This window comes from Halichoerus grypus, chromosome 6 (genome assembly GCF_964656455.1).
Source record: "Halichoerus grypus chromosome 6, mHalGry1.hap1.1, whole genome shotgun sequence".
NCBI lineage: Eukaryota > Metazoa > Chordata > Mammalia > Carnivora > Phocidae > Halichoerus > Halichoerus grypus.
In genome coordinates, this window is record NC_135717.1 from 92522781 (window position 1) to 92544638 (window position 21858).

The following is a 21858-nucleotide window of genomic DNA, read 5'->3' on the forward strand; positions in this document are numbered from 1 at the left end:
AGATAGCAGGAAGTGAAAAATGAATGGGGCAGAAATCAGAGGGGGAGACGAACCATGAGAGACGATGGACTCAGAAACAAACTGAGAGTTCTAGAGGGGAGGAGCGTGGGGGGATGGGTTAGCCTGGTGTTGGGTATTAAAGAGGGCACGTACTGAGTGGAGCACTGTGTGTTATACACAAACAATGAATCATGGAACACTACATCAAAAACTAATGATGTAATGTATGGTGATATAACATAACATTAAAATTAAATTAAATTAAATTAAATTAATAAATAAAATAAAATAAAATAATAAAATAAAATAAAATAAAAAAGAACTAAGAGCAGAGTTTTAGACAATGTTGCTCTTGTTCTACTTCATATTCCTCTACTTCCCCACCTCCCTATTCATGTCTAAATTCACTATATTCTGGCTTGTTATTCTTAGTTACACGATCCAGTGGTGCTTTTAGTTCTCTTCAGACTAGCTTTTGGAACTTTTGGCACTCTTTCCTATTGGAGAACACTCTTTTCCTCTCATTATCCTTTCTCTGTTTCCTTCCCAGGCTCCCCTTCTGCTAATCCTCCCTGTTGACATTTCTCAAAAGTTCCATGTACTGCCCATTGTTATTCTCAGTATATATACTCTCCCTGGGAAAACTTCTTAAAAAGCCTTGTTGAGATAGAATTCACATACCATACAACCTTCCCTTTTAAAGTGTGCAATTCATTTTTGGGGATTTTTTTTTTTTTAGTTCCTTCAAAGATATGTACAATTACCACCAACATCAATTTTAGAGCATTTTCATCACTTCAATTAGAAATCCTATATCCTTTAGCTATCACCTCTTATTCTCCCATTTTCCCCAACTCTAAAAAACTGCTAATCTACTTTCTGTCTCTATAGATTCACCTATTCTGCATATTTCATATAGATTAAATCATACAATACTTGGTCTTTTGTGACTGGCTTCTTTCATTTAGTATAATGTTTCACAAAGTTCAACTACATTATAGCATACATCAGTATTCATTCCTTTTTTATTGTTGAATAATATTACATTGGCTGGATATACTACTATACTTTATCCATTAATTAGTTGATATGCATTTAGATTGTTTCTACATTTTGGCTATTGAGAATGGCACTGCTGTGAACATTTGTGTACAAGTTTGTGTGTGGACGTATGTTTTCATTTATCTTGGAGATTATATATATATATATATATATATATAGAACTAGAATTGCTAGATCTCATTCATTTCTAAGGTTTTATTCACAATATCTATCCAGGTTCACTTTTTAATCTATCTCTAGTTCGTATATTTCACACTACACACTTCAGACAAATATAGCCACATACCTGCTGAAACTCCCACCTGGATATTCTACAGACAGCTTCAAAGAAAACATATCCCAAACTGAGCTCATCTTTCTCTCCAAATTGCTCTCATCCCCTGAATTATTTATGTCTGTTCATGCCCCCACATACACCTACTTGTTTCATTTGCCTCATCCCTCTTTATCCCTACTCATATTCAGTCTGTACTATATCCTGCCAATTTACCTCCCATATGTTTCCCACGTGTATCCTTTCTATTTGCCACATCTGCCCTAGTTCAAAAATTCCCTCCTAGGTTACAATAGTTTAGCTGGCTTTCTTGCTTTTAGTTTTGTCATTCTATAATCCAAAATCCATAAGTTTGATCTTCCTAAAACTTAAATTTGAACCTGCCACTCTTCTATTTACACTCTTCAATAACTCAGCACTACCTAGAGAATTAAGGTCACGCTCTACAGCATGACTCCCCTCCCATTGTTTCTCTTGCCACTCCTTGTCTGACACTTCAAGCTCCAGCAACTTTGAAAATGTAGTTTCTGACATGCACTGTCCTGCTTTTACCTTATGTGCATTTACAAATACTGTTTCCTGCTTGTGGTGTGCCCTCCCTCTTCCTCTCACCATCCACTGCCTACCCCTCCTCTGACATTATTTGTGTAATTAATATTCATCTTTTAGGATCCATAGGCCCTCCTCTAGGAATCTCTCCCATATGCTCTCCTCTCTTTCCACCCCAAGCAGGGTTAAGTGACCTTCCTTTGCATTCACATAATAACCAGTAAGATTTTTATCAACACATGAACCACATTATACTTCTTTCTCATTGACTTTTTGCCCATTGACTTGTGATTTCTGAAGGCATTGGGTGTTTTATCCCTAACATCTAGCATAGTACCTGAAATATAATATTTGTAAAATCAATGCTATGTGTCCATACATTTTATCACTACAATAACCCAACATACAGATGTTTCTAAACTTTGCACTTTATTGCAATTATTGGAATCCAGATTCTAGAGTGTTTGGTTCTTCCTTTTATCTAAGTGGCCTTCCTCTTAAACTAATTCATACTTACTTACTCACCCAAAGTATTTTACTTTACCGAACATTGTATTAGATGCTTACACTTCATTATCAACAATGTTAGGGGGAGGCAACAGTCTTATTGATACCAGGTCTTTAGAACACAGTACGTTTTGCATCCTAATGTAGCAGATGTTTGTTTTTTGTTTTTGTTTTTGTTTTTTTCCATCACTCCTGAACTGCCTTATGGATCCCTCTTTTACATTTCCTTCCTTAAGACTCACCACAATTGCCATCCAGTTGGTAGGCATCCTTCCTTACCCTGAAATACCATAGTACTTATGGTCTAACATTCATGTGCCTCATAATATCCAAATACATCTACAGTCCAGGGGGTAGTTCTTTGAACAAGTTGACAGAATCATGGGGGCCCAAACTGGGCCCATGGGCACCTCTGGGCATGGTTGTGGGTCATGGACACTAGGGACATTCACAGCAGCTTCCTCAAGGAATTCCAAGTCATAAAGTCACAGTAGGAATCATGGTGGTGAAGTGTAAATGGAAAAGGATGAGGAGAGGAAGTGAAGTAAGAGGCATAAATGGAACACAAGAAGTCAATATCCAGATGTATAAGGAGGTGTGAATTAAAGGACTGGATAATCAGGTCTGAATATTTTCCTGCATCTCCGAGAAAAGAGCCTCATAATTTTTTGTTGTTGTTGTTCTTGAAATCAGGAGTCTATCCTCAATGCTTGAGGCAGGAATGTAATAAATAGATGTTATGGTTCATGCAATGGAGACATTTGAGGAGATCTCCTGGAGCACTCCATTAAAAATACTTTTGAGACCAAAGCAGGCTTGGCTAGTTACAATCATAGAAGGAGAAAACCAGAGTCACATGTTTGCCATTACTGACTTGAAGCACAGCTTCGGGGTGCTATGTATATATATTGTACCATACTTTAATTGTTAATGTATACCTTTTCTCCTTAATTAGACTTTAAGTTCTTTGAAGGTGATGGATACTTTTTATATCTTCCATAATGCATGATATGCAAAAAAATTCTAGAGCAAATATAATAACATATACTTTGTGGGAACTTCACTTCTGTGAAAAATTACAACAAAAGGCATTTGGGAGAAATTCCAATATTTTCTATCAGTGGGTCAGGAATCAGTAATTTTAGCCTCATAACATATGACATAATGCAGTCTGTATAGGGACTCATTCATATATCAGAAATTAAGAATTCATAAGTGAAATATATCAAAGAATTTATTATATATTTGTGCACAGGGATACTTCTATATTCTCATCCAGTAACTTTAGTTTCCTCATCCACCCTGCTCTTCACTTAAAACCAACATAAAATTGAACTAGTTCATCAAATACTATTTCTAGTATTTTTGTTTCATGTGTTTAAAATATTTGAGCACATAGAGTAACATAACCTGCCAATGCTAGAGCTACCTCTCTCTAAGGAAACAAAATTAATCTTTTTGTCAAGAGGGAAAATTTATTATAATATTGCTTTTCTATGACTCATTTCTTTTATCATGTTGGAGTATTAAATGGTACAGTATAACAAAAATTATACCAAAAACAAATGTGGCAACAAATTTTAGAGGTTATAAAATTGCTAAAACTTTTTTCTAGTAAATAACCCAAATAGATTCAACCATATTTCAAGCTGTAACTCACACAGTCTACCTTATGTTTCTCAATTTTCTCTGAGATCCCAAACTAACATAGTTCAGCAGAGAAAAATAATTTAGATTTTTTTAATATAAAAAAATATATTATAACTTTAAACACACATATGGGCACTAAAATATCTAGCTCATTTACATGGTTTGAAACTGTATATTTTGTTAACTGTTTTTTTTTATTTTACTTGATTCAGATTATCACTGAAACATGGTTTACTAGAAAACACATTCTGCCAAAAAAAGTGGCCTGAATTCTAGCCCTGTCTATAAATCTGAACTACAGAGCAAGAGCAAAAATACTGTATTTGGTTATACACTTACACAGATCTTTACCAGAAATTTCATGTCTACAAAGTGGTTTACAGCCCTGTAGATTTCCTGAAGTAGAAACCAACATAGAGTAACTCTTTTTATTTTCTCAGGTATTTATATGAGAAAAGTGTAATTACCATCTACATTTTTTTTTAAAGATTTTATTTATTTATTTGAGAGAGAGAGAATGAGAAAGAGAGCACGTGAGAGGGGGGAGGGTCTGAGGGAGAAGCAGACTCCCTGCCGAGCAGGGAGCCCGATGCAGGACTCGATCCCGGGACTCTAGGATCATGACCTGAGCCGAAGGCAGTCGCTTAACCAACTGAGCCACCCAGGTGCCCCTACCATCTACATTTTTTATCATTTAATAATAGAAAGATATTTTAATACTTAACTGTATAAAGTATATAATTTCAGCATTGAACAACAATGTAATATTTAAATTTATGAAACTTCATATATTGCTATTTTTTCTCATTTTTCCTCAGATAACATTACACATTACTAATTTATGCCACTTATATAAATAATTGAGGATTTGCTAAATACCATATATATTTAAATACCAAGTCCAAAACCTAATGATTCTTTTTGTTTTTTTAAAGATTTTACTTATTTATGTTAGAGAGAGATAGAGAGCACACAAGTAGCAGGGGGGCAGAAGAAGAGGAAGAGAGAGAATCTCAAGCAGACTCTGCACTAAGCACAGAGCCTGACGTGGGGCTCGATCCTGCGACCCTGAGCCAAAATCAAGAGTCGGACGCTTAACCAGCCACCCAGGTGTCCCAACCCTAATGATTCTTTTAAAAATTATTTTTAAGTAGAAAAGAACACAGAAATAACATAGGAATTTTCCTTTAGTTTCTACAAACTAGGTAGAGAATATTAAATTAATGATGCATTTTGAGGCATTCAATACATGGCAAACCATTTCTTTATTTCAGATTGATTTTCCAGCTACTGAGTGGGAGTATATGAAACTTGATTCTGAAGAGAATAGAAATAACCTTGAAGAACCACCAAAAGAGTGTTTAAAACATATTGCCAGACTTTCACAGAAACAATCTCCCTTACTGTAAGTGACCCAGGTCTTGTGAGTGAATTTTGCCTGCTGTTTTTGATACCATGAATTATACTGGAAGTCACATCTGTTGGATGATCAATTAATGTTTAGGAGCTAAATTAGTAATTCTGTATGTTTTTTAAAGATTTTTTTTCCCATTGCTTTTAACAACTTTAACTTTAGTCAAAGGACAAATAAAAAGATTGGAAATCATTCAGTTTAGTACAACAAAGCAGAGACTGATTAGATATATATCAGCATTTAACAAGGAAAAACCATTGCTCAACCATCCTTCAACTGAGTAAAAAGTTGTTTTAGTAAATAAGTAAGAGCAAAATTTAATTTTCATGGCAGATTTAAAAAGAATAGATATAAATAATGTTTTAATAGCACTAAGTTAGTGACTAAGGAGTACTTAAATTTTGTCAAACACTAATTCTCTGAAAAATAAAATAAAATCCCAAGAAGAGATATAAGAGAACTAGTGATATTGGTACTTTCTACTTGGTAATATCTAAACCATAGCTGATTGTGCTCATTAATAGCATGCAAAAGCATAAAACTAAGGAAGTAACTTTTTATGTGTATACTGTGATAAGATATAAAACGTGATAAAGCCTTTCATTCCAAGAATAAGAAATTGTTTAAATATTTTGAACAGGAGAGTCATGTGATCTAAATAATCTTTTTGAGTGGACCCTTGGACCACAAGTTGAAGAATGGATTAGAGAGAAATTAAGAATGGAAGCAGTACAGCAAGAAGGTTGATGTAATTTTTTAAGCGAGAGGTTGTGGTGACTAAAACTAGGGTAATGACAATGGACATTGGTAAAAATGGCTGGATTTGGGAGATGTATTTTGGAAATTGAGAAGACATGACTTTATAATTACTAGTAACTAGGGGATAAGCCAAGTGAGAAAGCAGGAAATCAATAGATTGCCTATTTGAAATGATTGAATAGGCAGATGTTAAGAGTCATTTTCTGGAGAAGGAATAAGTTTGGGCCATTTCAGATTGAGGCGTTGCGTGTGATCAAGATTTCTGTTTTGGGTAATATTATTGTAATACTCTTTTCCTCATTCACTCCATCCAGTGACATCAGTCTCCTTTATATACTTCAAATGTGCTGGTACCTCTCCCATCTCAAGACCTTTTCATTTTGGTGTTCCCTCTACCTGAAATACTCCTTCTTCAATGCTTCACATGACTGAATCTCTCATCCTGTAGGTCAGGTCTTCACTGAATTGTGATTTTCTTAAAGAAGCATTCTTTGAGTACCCTACCTAATGAAGTTTTTTCTCTTTACTCTCTGTCTTATTACCTTTTATTATCACACTTAACACGCTCTATTATCATCTTGTTTGTTAATGTTTTTTCTTGTCTTCCTCATAAATTTGTAAGAACTGGGAGAGCAAGGAACCCATCTATCTTGTTTGTCACTATATTTTCAGTACTGTACACTGTGCTGATAAATAATACATGTAAAATAAATGTTATAATGAATAAAGTTCTTTCACATAGTATCTGATATAAAAAGTTGCTTAAGGCTTATAAGTGATGGACTATTCTCATAGTCCTCATGATACATTTTGATAATCCATTGTTATACTAGACTACTGTCAACTAGGTGAAGCATTTTTTCTACTACTTACTCAAAAATACAAAACATTACATATAACAAATGTGTCACATATCAGACTAACATATTTGTAGTGTTTTTTTTAAATATGAAAAAGGTGCCATGCTTTGAAATTTTAGGTATATTCATTTTTTTAAAAGATTTTATTTATTTATTTGTTAGAGAGAGAGAGAGAGAATGAGAGCAAGAACACAAGCAAGGAGAGTGGCAGGCAGAGGGAGAAGCAGGCTCCCCACGGAGCAAGGAGCCCAATGCAGGACTCAATCCCAGGACCCTAGGATCAGACCTGAGCCGAAGGCAGATGCTTAACCGAGCCAACCAGGCATCCCATGAAATTTTAAGTATATTCAAACAAAAAAGATCAAAAGCAACAAATAATGACTGTAACTTCCTTTATATATTAGGAGTTTATGTTTTTAAGTTTATCCCAGTGAATCCCAGCTTGTTTTAGACCTCAGTTTCTATTTAAATGAATAATTTATACATAAAACAAGTGACATTTTCCTCTGTTTCACTTACTCAAATACAATTATTAAGCTCAGTACAGTAGAATTTCATTCTGCTTGTGAAAAAGATGAACAGGCTTCAATGTGATAAAATTTGTGTTAGAATCAGATTAACTTCAAAAAAAGAATTAGATTAACTTTTTTCAAAATACCACATTTTGTCATTTATATAGTGACAATTATTCCTTCTTTCAAATTTATCTAACCAGAGTCAGGAAATTCAGACTCAATGAAATTCAATGAAAATGTACCTATAATATTTGTAAAAATTTTAAAAATACAGATTCTTGATGACAGCTAAGAGTGTTTCTAATATGAAAAAGATTCCAGAACAAAAGATAGAAAAACAGTTGTTTTGAAAGAAATTACTGCTTCCACTTCTAGCTGTGAAAGGCACCTATTACTAGACTAATTATCCTGACTTAAAGGAATATGAGACAAGAAAAATACATATGAAACAAATGTTTTCAGAAATTGGATGGGGCTTGAGGTGCGCTCATGAATAAAGTGTTTTTCAGCCTGGAGGCACTTTCTACATCATGGCTCTGGGAGGTATAATCAAAGAAGTGGTCTTGCTGAGATTAAAAAAAAAAAAAGTGGGCAGAGATCAGAGTTTAATGCTGCTGAAGCAGCTGGAATTTCTAGAGCATAATAGTAGAGAAGGATAGGAGCTACAGAAATACATATCTGAGTACTTAGCTACTCATGAGCAGGTAGAGATTTTGTAAGCCTGCAAAAGAGCCATCACAGGGAAATGTGAAATGAATGTAGATTCCACAGGTTGCACAGTGCTGGAAGACAGAGAAATATTGACCAATAAGAATGAAAAAAGATCCCAGAACACCCCAAGCATTCAACAAAGAAACCAGAAAGATGCATATTAAGAGTAAGTGTTCTCTAGCCCAAGACGAAAGACTATGCGAGGCCCAACCTATCATTAAAACAAGTCTCAAAAGGCTAAAGTTGATCTGCTAGTGCTTAAACTGCCTACTAAAAAAAATCAAAACATTTAACACCGAAAAGATGGCAAAATGCAGACAATGTAGCATTTTAAATATTTAATGTACAATCAATAATTGCTAGACATAGAAGGACTCAGGAATATGTAACCAGAGCCCAGGATAGGAGGAAGCAGTTAACAGAGACAAATCCAGATATTTTTAAACTAGCAGCTAATGATTTAAATACAACTATTATAAAGACATCTATGGATTTACAAAAAAAAAAAAAAAGGTGTATATGAGTGAACAAATGAAGTCTCAGTAAATAAAATTGTAAATTTAAAAGCTGAAAAACAATATCTAAATTTTCTAAAAATCACTGGAAAGGCTTAATAGATTGCATAATAAAGAAACAACAGTGAGCTTGAAGAAAGGGCGATAGAAAATAAGCCATGTTGAAGTACAGAAAAAAAGAATCCTAAAAATAGTGATAGATCCTTGTAACCTATCAGACAATACTGACAATATGTGTATTGGACACACAAGAGTGGAGAGAAAGATCTAGGCCAAAAAAAATAAAATAAAATAAAATAAGTGATAATAGTCAAAATTTTACAAATTTTTTTGAACTTCTACCCACAGATATAAGAAACCAAGCACACAGACACACCCACACATCCATATTATAGTCAAATTTCTAAAAACTAAACATAAAGATAAAAATTCTTAAAGCATCAGAGAAAATAAACAAATTCCTACAGGGGAACAACTATCATATTAACTGCAGATTTCTCATCAGAAATAATGGGAGCCAAAAGACAGTAGACTATTATCTTACATCTAGAAAGGGAAAAAGAAAATCTATCAACTTAGAATTCTATAACCAGTAAAATTATATTTCAAAAATGAAGGTGGAATAAAAATATTTCCAATTAAACACAGCTGAATTTGTTTATGATCAGCTTATCTGTACTGTAAGAAATCTTAAAGGAAATACTACCAGCTGAAAGAAAAGGATAAATAGATGAAACTCAATATATAAGAATAAATGAAAAGCACTACAAAGGGAAAATAGGTGGGAAAGAAAATTACTTTTACTTACACATTTAACAATTTCTTTAAAAAATAATTAACTATATAAGGCAAAAATAATTACAATGTACTGCTGGGTTTGTAATATATGAAAATAAAATGTATAACAACTATAATAAGAATGAGAAATGGAAGAATGAAAGCATACTGTTTTAAGGTTCTTATACATAAGGCGAATTAATATTAATATTAATATTAATTCACTGTTGGCTGTGATGTGCTAAAGATAATATTGCAATCTCTAGAGAACTACACCACCCAAATTTTAGGTGCACATTTACAGAACAAGAGGAATACAAAAATGAAATACAAGAAAATAATTCAAAAGATGACAGGAAAAAAAGGGAAAAGGGACAAAGAAATGATTTGAAATTATATCCATACTATGTTAAATATAAATGGAATAAAAACTCTAATTAAAAACAGAAACTGTCACCTACCTTACAAAAGCAACATGCAACTTTATGCTACTTACAGGCCTATATTTAAATATAAGGATTCAGCTAGATTAAAACTTTAAAAATGGAAAAAGATACATAAGAAAAATTATATCATCTTGATAGATTTGGGGAAAAAGACAATTGACAAAATTCAACACTCATTCATAATAAAAACTCACAAAACTAGGAATAGAATGGAACTTTCTCAACCTTAAAATCCCGAGTTAAATCTAGATCTATGGAAAAATCTAGAGTTAACATCATATTAAATGGTGCAAGAATGAATGCTTTCCCCCTACAACTGGAAAGCAAGGATATCTATCTAAATATTTCTCTTCAGTGTTGTATTGGAAGTCCTAGCCAGTGCACTATCGTAAGAAAAAGAAATTAAATGTGTCAAACTGGGAAAGAAGGAAATAAAACTTCCTCTATTTTCAGATGATATGATTATTGTAAGATCATAGCATTTGGCATCAATGTACAAAATGCAATTGTATTTCAGTGAAAAACAGAAAATAAATTTTGTTTTAAAATTCAATTTACAGGGGCACCTGGGTGGCTCAGTCAGTCAGGTGTCCCATTCTTGATTTTGGCTCAGGTCATGACTTCAGGGTCATGAGATCAAGTCCCTTGATGGGCTCTCCACTCAGCAGGGAATTTGTTTGTCGCCCTCTTCCTCTGCCCCTCGCCCTACTCAATCTCTCTCTCTCTCAAATAAATAAATAAATCTTTAGGACATTGGGGAGGGTATGTGTTGTGGTGAGTGCTGTGTATTGTGTAAGACTGATGAATCACAGACCTGTACCCCTGAAACAAATAATACATTATTTGTTAATAATAAAAAAATAAATAAAATAAAAAATAAGAGTAAAATAAAATTCAATTAACTATCAAAACCTCTACATTAAAAAGTATAAAACTTTGCTAAGAGAAATTAAAGAAAACCTCAATAAATGGAAGGTTATAGCATGTCATTGATTAGAATACTCCCTATTGTTAAGATGACAACTCTAATTCTCCCCAAATTAGTCATATAGATACCACTATGCACCCATTAGAATGGATAATATCTTAAAATGGGCAAAATCAAGTGTTAGCAAGAATGTGGTACAACCAGCACTATCATACTCTGCACATAATAGTGTAAAATTTTACAACCACTTCAGAAAATATTTTGACAGTTTCTTCAAAAGGTAAACAAACACCTGATATAAAACCCAGTCATCCCCCTCCCAGGAACTTCCTAGGAGAAATGAAAAAATACATCCTTACAAACACTTGCATACAAGTGTTTACAGCAGCTTTACTCATAATATCCCCAAACAGGAACTTCAAATGTCCATCAGATAGGAGAATGGATAAGCAAACTGTGGTGTATTCATACAAAGGAATAATGCTCATTAGTTAAAATGTATGGACTATTGATATACTCAACAATATGGATAATTTTAAAACGTACCGAGTGACAGAAGCTATAAATAAAAGTATTTACTCTATGATTCCATTTATGTGAAGTTCTAAAATAGGTAATATTAATCCTGAGTGAAAGAAATCCTGCCAGTGCTTACCTCTTTTTGCATGAGAAAACTTGTATCTTGAAAGGAGTATGGTTTTTATTCAGAATATGCATTTGTTAAAATTTATTGAACTGAATGTGTGCATTCCTTTTGAAAGTGTGCTTCACTAAAAGAAAGTAAAAGAAAAATATCTTGTTCAATACTGGGGAGAAAGGAATTTAATCAGAACAAAATAATTTGGTTTAGTCATAATCTGATAATTTTGTAACGGAATTTTTTTCTTCTGAGGACTTTCTGGTGGGGAAGGTAGTGACAAAATAGGACAGGAACCCAAATATACTTCAAAAATCTCTATAATCCAACCCTTTCATTTTGTAGATGAAGGTGGCTTTTAAAAATGTAGAGAAATATTAACCTTTAAAATATTTTAATATTTCTTACTATCCTTCTTAGAAGTTTTAGCTAATTTAAGCTGAGCAACGCTGTCAGTTTGGAGGAGACAGTGTTTAAAAGCTGTCATTGTCATGTGAGAAGTGCTGTCCTCCAGTTGAACTGTGGTTCTGAATGCTTCTGCTGGAGTGTGATCAAAACATGATAAACTGTCAGCAAGTCAAGGGCCCTAGTCCTAGATTTCGATCTTCTGTTTGGAACCATTCTCCAGGGGGAAACCCTCGGGCATTTAAAGAAATCCTATTCACTGGCATTCTAACTCCAAACTTCCAGCTAAATATGAGAATTTAAAGCCCAAATCCAGGGATGAATTGAAATCTTTGTTTTTGAAGTTTAGTGCAGAGTTTTCTGAACTCTCATGAAACTTGCTTTGAGATGAAGGAATATCGTTTTTTAAATATGTCATTGCTTCACAGGCACACTTGGGTCTAAATTAACTTGTAAAGAAAGTAAGAGAGTAAATTTTCGATTACCTCTGTTCTAAGTAGTACATGTGGCAGGATTCAGATAAAACTTCCTCTGCCCTAAAGGAGACAGAGATTTTGTTAACCAAAATGACATTTTTGTCATTATTATGACAAAATGAGAGGGAGGAAAAATAAATGTGAATTATCTGAACTGAACTCTATTTTTCCATAAAAGAAGGAAGTTAGTAGGAAATAAGCTAATAAAATAACCTATCAAATTGTCCCAAGAAGATAAAGGACATGTTTTCCAAAGTAAACTAAAATGAAATTCAAAGAACTGAGTAAGATTTTGTACTATAACATTTGTTAGTGTAGCAAACTCCAATAAATTACAGTTTCCAATCTGGTTTTGCAGACTCTCTGAGGAAAAGAGAAGATACGTATGGTTTTATCGGTTCTACTGCAATAATGAAAACTGCTCCCTTCCTTTGGTCCTGGGTAGTGCCCCTGGATGGGATGAAAGAACTGTTTCAGAAATACATACCATTTTGAGAAGATGGAAATTTTCTTGCCCTTTGGAGGCACTTGGACTTCTGACTGCTAGGTAAGAATTGCATAACAAGCATGATATTACAGATGAGAAAAATTTGAAGAGAAAAAAATAGGACTCTATGATTAATTCAATAGCTATTCTGGTTGTTCCCAATTTCAATAGCTATAGATACTAAATTTAGAAAAATGTAAACTATGAATATAAATTTTAAACAGATCTAAGCTATAATTCAGTCTTCTGTACTAAACTGGAAGTATAATTAATGGTCTTAGTTTCTTAAATGAAGAGTTAATTACTCTTACAGAAATAACAAAACAAATAGGGAAAAATAAAATTCTCTACTCTTTACCCCTCTCAAAAGAAAAAAGTCCTTAATAATTGGGACCATATCTTTTATACAAAATGCCCCACTTATAGTAAATGTACAATAAATATGCCAATGATAACAGTAAGAAAAAAAGGGGAAAAGTTATCCCTTATATATTCTCCAGAACTTCTCACAGAATAAAATACACAGGGATGCAGTTGGAGGTGGAGTAATGATGTCTTCTCATAGTTAGGGGGAAACATGTGGGAATAAGTGTGGAAGCTGGCTCTGGTTTGGGGAAACAGCTCTTCCTTGGCTTCTATTTTATATTAAAAGCCAAGAAGAGCTATTTTAGATCGGTCTTGATAAGCATCAATTCACTGATGCCATGAAGAAAGTCTGCAGTCTCTCAATCAGAGAAGAATTGTGGAGCCCAGTTTAATTCTGAATTCTCTCTCAAGGTCCTGACAGAAGGGAAATGTCGGGGAGAGAGTGACACAAAGGACTTTTCAAACTGATTTACTTAGGTTTATGTTAAAATTAGTGTACTTTCCAAAACTTCTGGGATAGAAAAGGAGGTGAAAGTTTTCTTTTTCTACCACAATGAGATACCACTTCACACTCATTAGGATGACTATAATCAAAAAGACAAATAAGTATTGGCCAGGATGTGAAGAAATTACAAAACTCACGCATTGCTGGTGGGAATGTAAAATGATGCAACCACTTTGGAAAATAATTTTCAGTTCCTTAAATATAAAACATTGAGTTACTGTATGACCCAACAATTCCACTCTTAAGTATATACCCAAGATAAAATACATGTTCAATCAAAAACTCACACTGAATATTCAGAGAAGCAATATTTATAATAGCCAAAAAGGAGAAACAACCCAAATGACCATCAGCTAATGAATGGATAAATAAAATGTGGTCTATCCATACAATGTAATATTATTCAGTAATAAAAAGGAATGAGTAATAATACATGTTACAACATGAGTAAACCTTGAACACATTATGCTGAATGAAAGAAGCCAGTCACAAAAGATTGTATGATTCCATTTATAAGAAATGTCCCAAATTGGCAAATCTATAGATACAAAAAGTAGATTAGTGGTTGCCTAGGTCTAGGGAAGGTTGGGGAAAAAGGGGGTTGATTGTTAATGGTATGAAGTTTCTTTTTGTAGTTACAGTTACACAACTCTGGGAACATGGTAAATACCATTGAATTGTACACTTTAAGTAAATTGTATGGCATTTGAATTATGTCTCAAAAAAGCTATTTAATCTTAAAAGAATAGTTATAAAGGTAAAAAATAGAGGTATGAATAATATTTCTTTTTTTCTATTTTTTTATTATGTTATGTTAATCACCATACATTACATCATTAGTTTTTTTCTAGTTTTTTTATTATTATGTTATGTTAATCACCATACGTTACATCATTAGTTTTTGATGTAGTGTTCCATGATTCATTGTTTGCGTATAACACCCAGTGCTCCATGCAGAACGTGCTCTCTTTAATACCCATCACCAGGCTAACCCATCCCCCCCATGCCCCTCCCCTCTAGAACCCTCAGTTTGTTTCTCAGAGTCCAGAGTCTCTCATGGTTCATCTTCCCCTCCGATTTCACCCCCTTCATTTTTCCCTTCCTACTATCGTCTTCTTTTTTTTTTTACATATAATGTATTATTTGTTTCAGAGGTATAGGTCTGTGATTCAAGTCTTACACAATTCACAGCGCTCACCATAGTACATACCCTCCCCAGTGTCTATCACCCAGCCACCCCATCCCTCCCACCCCCCACCACTCCAGCAACCCTCCATTTGTTTCCTGAGATTAAGAATTCCTCATATCAGTGAGGTCATATGATACATGTGTTTCTCTGATTGACTTATTTCGCTCAGCATACCCTCCAGTTCCATCCACATCGTTGCAAATGGCAAGATTTCATTCCTTTTGATGGCTGCATAATATTCCATTGTGTGTGTGTGTGTGTGTGTGTGTGTGTGTGTGTGTGTGTGTGTGTGTGTATACACACCACATCTTCTTTATCCATTCATCTGTCGAAGGACATCTTGGCTCTTTCCATAGTTTGGCTATTGTGGACATTGCTGCTATAAACATCTGGGTGCCATACCCCTTCAGATCCCTACATTTGTATTGTTGGGGTAAATACCCAGTAGTGCAATTGCTGGGTCATAGGGCAGCTCTATTTTCAACTTTTTGGGGAACCTCCATACTGTTTTCCAGAGTGGCTGCACCAGCTTGCATTCCTATCAACAGTGTAGGAGGGTTCCCCTTTCTCCGCATCCCCGCCAACATCTATTGTTTCCCGACTTGTTAATTTTAGCCATTCTGACTGGTGTGAGGTGGTATCTCACTGAGGTTTTGATTTGGATTTCCCTGATGCCGAGCGATGTTGAACACTTTTTCATGTGTGTATTGGTCATTTGGATGTCTTCTTTGGAAAAATGTCTGTTCATGTCTTCTGCCCATTTCTTGATTGGATCATTTGTTCTTTGGGTGTTGAGTTTAATAAGTTCTTTATAGAATTTGGATATCTCTATAATGTTTCTAAAACCTAATTTTTTCACTAGATGATATAACATCTTTCTAGTTTCTAAAGCATAAACTGGCTTTATGGAGGGGAATTATTATTGTTTTACTAAGATATTCCTTGGTCTATTTTAAAGATATTTAAATGTGTCAACTAATACTTTTTATAAAGTTTATGGGATATTTCTTAGAAAAATCTTTTTTGAATACCAAGTTTTTAAAGGTTATAAAAAAGTTTTGATCTTTTTTCAGAGGTAAATAAGTTGTTGCTCTCACATAACAAGAATCTGGAATTCCCAGCGAACAGATTTCATTATATATAATGCATATACCAGAAACATGCAGATCACACATGAATATACTTTCAGTCAACATAAGCAGTAGGCATTTACTCAAGGGGTAAATCAGTAATGAGCCAAACCTTCATACATGTGCAAATGTACAATTAACAGCGGATTATTTTAGATCCTAAGTGTCCTTCGAATATTAAAAATGAGCTAGGAGACCGCTCCTGCGACAGCCATGTGAAAGCTGTATCTTGCAATTTTCATGTAGAAGTGGCTTCATATCACATCTCATGCACCTAGCATTGCACAGCCAAGGACCATGTTGAACATCATGCCAAAGACCGTGAGTCCTGCAATTCCAATACCAACAAATTCTGATGACCTGAAGCTTAACTCTGATTATGGTCTCAATTTCATCAATACAATGTCTGTGTCCTAGAAGCTCCTTCGGGCATATGGGTTGGACCTGTTCAGACCTTTTGTTTCACAGCACTGAAATGTTGAGTGGAAAGTACTGAGAGTCCTATTTCCCTTTTCCCTATCTGTAAGGTAATAGTTATAATAAGCCTCTTCATACGTGGTCTGAGTATGTCATATAGCTACACCCTTGCCTATCAAAACAAATACTCCAATGGTTACTTCAGCAGCAGTTATCACCAGTAGGCAGGTGAAAAAGCTGAGCACATGTTAAAACTGCCTCATGGCTTCCTAACACCCGAAGAAGCCCATGGCTATTAGCGCTCCTGCTCCAACCAGCACAGAGAGCCCCAGGTAGATATACTGCGATGACTCATCCTCTGATAATAAATCCTTCATGGTGCCTCCAAACCAAAACCATAGTCCAAAAGCAATGACAGCTGACCGGGTCAGCCAAAAGAGCAGGTTGAAGCCAAGCAGTAGGTACTTGATGCACCCCGAACACCTGCAGAGGCGCCCCATGAGGCCCACACTCTATTGGGATCCTGAGTCCCCAACCCCGCACTCGAGCTCAGAGTTGGGGCACCCTCTTATAAAAATCTTTGTCAGAACAAGCCTATAATACTGCTTAGTTTTCTTGCTTGTAAAATGAAAGGACTCACTAGACGGACTTCCATATTCTCTGATCCCTGATAAGTAAGCATAATTCTGTTTATAGTGAGCCTTCTCTACCTAAATAGATGCTGAAAATCTATTTGACACAATGTTTTAAATATAAAGATCAAATTATTACTTAGTGACCCTTAGTACTATCTAATTTTAATAGTCACAATAACCCTATGAGGCAAATACTATTATTATTCCAATTGTACCTGTGAGGAAGCTGAAGCTTACAGAGATTAAGTTGCCCAATGGAACGCTAGTAAATTGAGGAGCTCAGGTTAAATCCAGAGATTTAGAGCTTGAGATCTTAACTGCAATGCTTACAGCCTTTCTACATAAATACTCTAGGCTATTTACATATTAAATTTGTAAGTAAAACTATCTTAAAATGGTCTTATTACAGTAAATAGCAGTACTGAACTATCTAATCATGCTTGGATGTTTCTACTTAGCTGTGTAATTTTTTTTTTCTGAACAATCAGATTTTTAGAAATTATAGGGACTGGTTTCAAAGTAGAGTGCTGTTTATTAAGCATCATTCAGGAAACTGAGCAGAAATTTGATTTATTTGAACATTGGACAGTTCCCTATCATGCACCAAAGAAGGTCACTGGGAAGGTTAAAATATTTCCATTGCACTCATTCTATGACTCCCACTCTCTTTAACTGAACTACTAAAGAACTTGAGGACAAGCTGTTTCCAAAAATGAACCTTTCAACTTATCTAAATTCAAAAGCTGACTTTTCTGAGAACAAACAGTTTGTGCTTGTTAAGTGAGTTGTCAGAGTGAGGTCTTCAGAGATCTGTATTTTTTTCTCCTTTGAATAGTCTATTTTTCCAATGGTTTAACCTCCTGAGAACTGGTGTGCTCCATTTCTAGCTCAGAGAATTTTAATATTGCTGTTTATTTAATCCAACCTAAAGATTCACCACCTCCTTTTGGTTTATTTTTAGCACGAGACATGTTGAGATTTAATTTACCTAGTGTGGGGCATGGGGTGTTAATATTTCCACTACTGAGTGCCAGCAGTGTGCTCACTGGGTACTGATATTTCCATTAAAGAAGGCAGTGCTGTCAGAATACCAGAGACCAGGGGCTAAGGTCTGTGGTTCCTGGCAGATGGTTGCTGTTTTCTTGAACTCTGATGTGCAGGCATGACTATTCAACTGCTAATAGCAAGCAGAAATTACCCAAGGAATTAAAAGACAGTTCAAGGAAAGTATTCATTTAAAAATAGCAACTCTGAACTGGCATCAGAGCATTACATCAGAAGCTTAAATAAAAATTTGACAAGGTACTAGAACTTGCCATCCTACATGATGTAAAATTATTATTTTGCAGGAAGAAGAACAATGCTTAACAGGCAGTACCTTAGCTTCCAAAATCAGTTTCCTTGGAAAAATGTTTCAAAAACATGTTTGCATGAAACCACTATATCTTTTATTGTAGAGATTAATTTACACTAAAGACATTCTTTTTTTTTTAAGTTTCTACAACTTTTTTTTTTAGACTTTATTTATTTGACAGAGAGAGACAGCGAGAGAGGGAACACAAGCAGGCGGAGTGGGGGGGGAGGGGAGAAGCAGGGGGAGGGGGGGAGGGAGAATGAGGCCTCCCGCGGAGCAGGGAGCCTGATGAGGGGCTCGATCCCAGGACCCTGGGATCATGACCTGAGCCGAAGGCAGACGCTTAATGACTGAGCCACCCAGGCACCCCTACACTAAAGACATTCTTGACTAGCAGGGCGCCTGGGTGGCTCAATCGTTAAGCGTCTGCCTTCGGCTCAGGTCATGATCCCAGGGTCCTGGGATCGAGCCCCACATTGGGCTCCCTGTTCCGCAGGAAGCCTGCTTCTCTCTCTCCCACTCCCCCTGCTTGTGTTCCCTCTCTCGCTGTCTCTCTGTCAAATAAATAAAAAATCTTTAAAAAAAAAAAAAAGACATTCTTGACTGGCATTATAAGTAGGTAGTATGGAATATGGAAAAGGAGACAGTTATAACTTCCACATTAGACTAATTAAGTGATGGATGATGGTGTATCTTTCCCATTTATATATTGAGCACAAATATGTGTATGTGGAAATTCACATGCAATGAATCAAAGAGACTGAATAATAAGTCATAGTGACTATCTCTAAAAAGCAATTTAGAGAAAAAGACTAATGCTAAAGATCACCCCACAATATATTCCATACTATAACCAAAGTATTAAGTGCTATATGTGCCCAAAGGAGAGGGAGACAGATTCTTTCTGAGAAGGTAAGGAAATCTTCACAAAGGAATTGAATTCTGAGTTGAAATATTCATAGTAATTTCCTGAGTGGAGAAGAGAGGAAATGGCATTTCAAGAAGAAAGACTAGCATGTGCATAGTTATAGAGGTTCAGAGAATAGTGAGTAATTTAATATCATAATAGAAGGGAGCTGTACTGTGAGACAAGACTGAAAAGGATAGGTCAGTTTAGGATGTTTTAGGTCTCATGAGCCAGGTAGTTACTATGGACTCATTTCTGCAGCCCATGGAATTTTATTAAGAATGGGAGTCATACTATCAGATTTATGTTATACAAGAATAATGCTGACATCATTGTGAAGGATGGACTAAAGAAAGAAAATGAGAGGAAGGATTTTAGATAGATGTCAGCTATTGAAATAGTCCATTTGAAAAATGGTCTGGGCCTGAAAATAGTAGAGATCCACAGAGCAGATCTGAGAAACATTTCAGAGGAAACTTAAAAAAAGAGAAGAGATAAGGAAGACTTTGAGCTTTCCGTTTTGGGTAAATGATAGAAAACTATATCATTAATCAAAACAAGGTTTATAGAAGAAAGAGAAAATCTGGGTGATGTAAGATAGAGAGTTCTATTTTGGAATGTTGCATAATTAAAAACCTGTGGGGCATCTAGAAGGAGAAGACCAGTATGCAGTTTTATATTCAGACCTGAAGCCTAGTAGAGAAACCAAAGCTTGAAAAATAATATGTGAATTATTGGCTTGAAGGTAGTAACTGAAGCCATAGAAGTAGAGGTACTGTGTGTATATATGTAGAGGAAGTTAGAAAGGGGCATAAGATGGAACCCTGGAGAGTAGCAACATTTTAAGAGCAGTATAGAGCAAACAAAGCCAGGAAAGGCAATAGGGAGAGTGACCAAGAGGTCAGAGGAGATGGAGAAAGGAGTGGTAATTTAGAATTCATAAAAAAGGTTTTCAAAAGGGGCACCTGGGTGGCTCAGTTGGTTAAGTGTCGGACTCTTGGTTTCAGCTCAGATCATGATCTCAGGGTCCTGAGATGGAACCCTGTGTTAGGCTCTGTTCTCAGTGTGGAGTCTGCTTGAGATTCTCTCTCTCTGCCCCTTCCCCTGCACTCTCTCTCACACACACTCTCTCTCTCTTTCTTAAATAAATAATTTTTTTTAAAAGGTTTTCAAAGGTTTTGGAGAGGTATTAAGTAGAATTAAGTCTAAAAACAAATCAATGGATTGAGACTAGAGCAGTCACTGATGGTATTCATGAGACAATTATAACAATGCAATAAAGTTGGTTGCCATATTTCAAGATCCTAAAGAGGAAATAGAGAGAAATAAATAAATTGTGACTCTTGAAATAAGATTGATGATAAAGGCTTTGAGGTTTGGGGTTGGTATGCTTGTTCAAATAAAAAAACCTCAAACATGTTTACAAATTGACATGAAGAATGATGCACGAAGAGAAGATCAGAAAGTAGAGGGATGTTGAAGTGGCGCAATGAGAAGGTTTTAACGGCCAATAGCCTGGAACAAAAGTACAAATGGGAATTTTATCCAAGGAAAGGAAGAGAGTAACTTCTTCATCTCAGGTGGGAGGCAAGGAAAAATATGAATACAGTTATAGATAAATATGAATATGGAAGAGAAAAATGTGGAAGTTTCAATATTGTCTATGAAGAAAGAGTCAATACTCTTCTGATATACTGAGAATGAGAAATGTAGACTAGCATAAACCCAAAGGTGTATATCTTGTCTGTGTGCACTTTTAGAGAGTTTTTGGAGTTGCTTCCAAATTTCACAGTTGACAGCACAAGTTTTGAAATCAGACATATCTGACTCTTCCATTTATTACTTGAATGACCTTGGCAAACTTCCTTATCTATAAAATGGGGGGTAATAACATTATGTGCCTTATAGGATAAAGTACTTACAAGAGTATTCAATAAAATTCTACCAATCATCTTTATCATTATTATCCTCTTCATCAGAATTATATTAAGAGTTTAGAGTTTTCAGATTTTTTAATGCCAAACTATAAAAATTGATAAATTGATAATTTTATTTCAATTAAGCTTAAATAAGTTAAATTCACTTGTTAAAATGTATATGATAAATATTTCACAATTGAATAATGACATAGCTTGCAAAGCACTTTTGTAATATATTATATGATTTGTTCTATAAAACAACCTCTTTAATATTATTACCAACATTTACAATTTCCCCCATTTTACTGATCCCCATTTTACAAATGAAGAACTGAAACCCAATTTGTCTATTCATTTACTCAATGGTTATTTACTGATGGCTTACTCATGTAAGGCACTTCACTTGGCACTAGAACTAGCATAATGCACAAAATTGCATCTTTTAAAGATCATTCTGGCTTCTG

General features: G+C 35.0%; 1 protein-coding gene and 1 pseudogene across 1 annotated transcript in view; one reads left to right on the top strand and one right to left on the bottom strand.

The window, feature by feature from the left end:
* PIK3C2G (phosphatidylinositol-4-phosphate 3-kinase catalytic subunit type 2 gamma) overlaps positions 1–21858 on the top strand; it is a 377014-nt gene that overhangs the window by 138624 nt on the left and 216532 nt on the right. Inside the window, exons 15-16 of the mRNA XM_036065643.2 lie at positions 5317–5447; positions 12844–13032. Of these exons, the coding sequence (XP_035921536.2) occupies positions 5317–5447; positions 12844–13032 (320 nt within the window). The remainder of the gene's footprint in view (positions 1–5316; positions 5448–12843; positions 13033–21858) is intronic.
* Positions 16429–17079, bottom strand: LOC118518684 (tetraspanin-2 pseudogene; annotated as a pseudogene).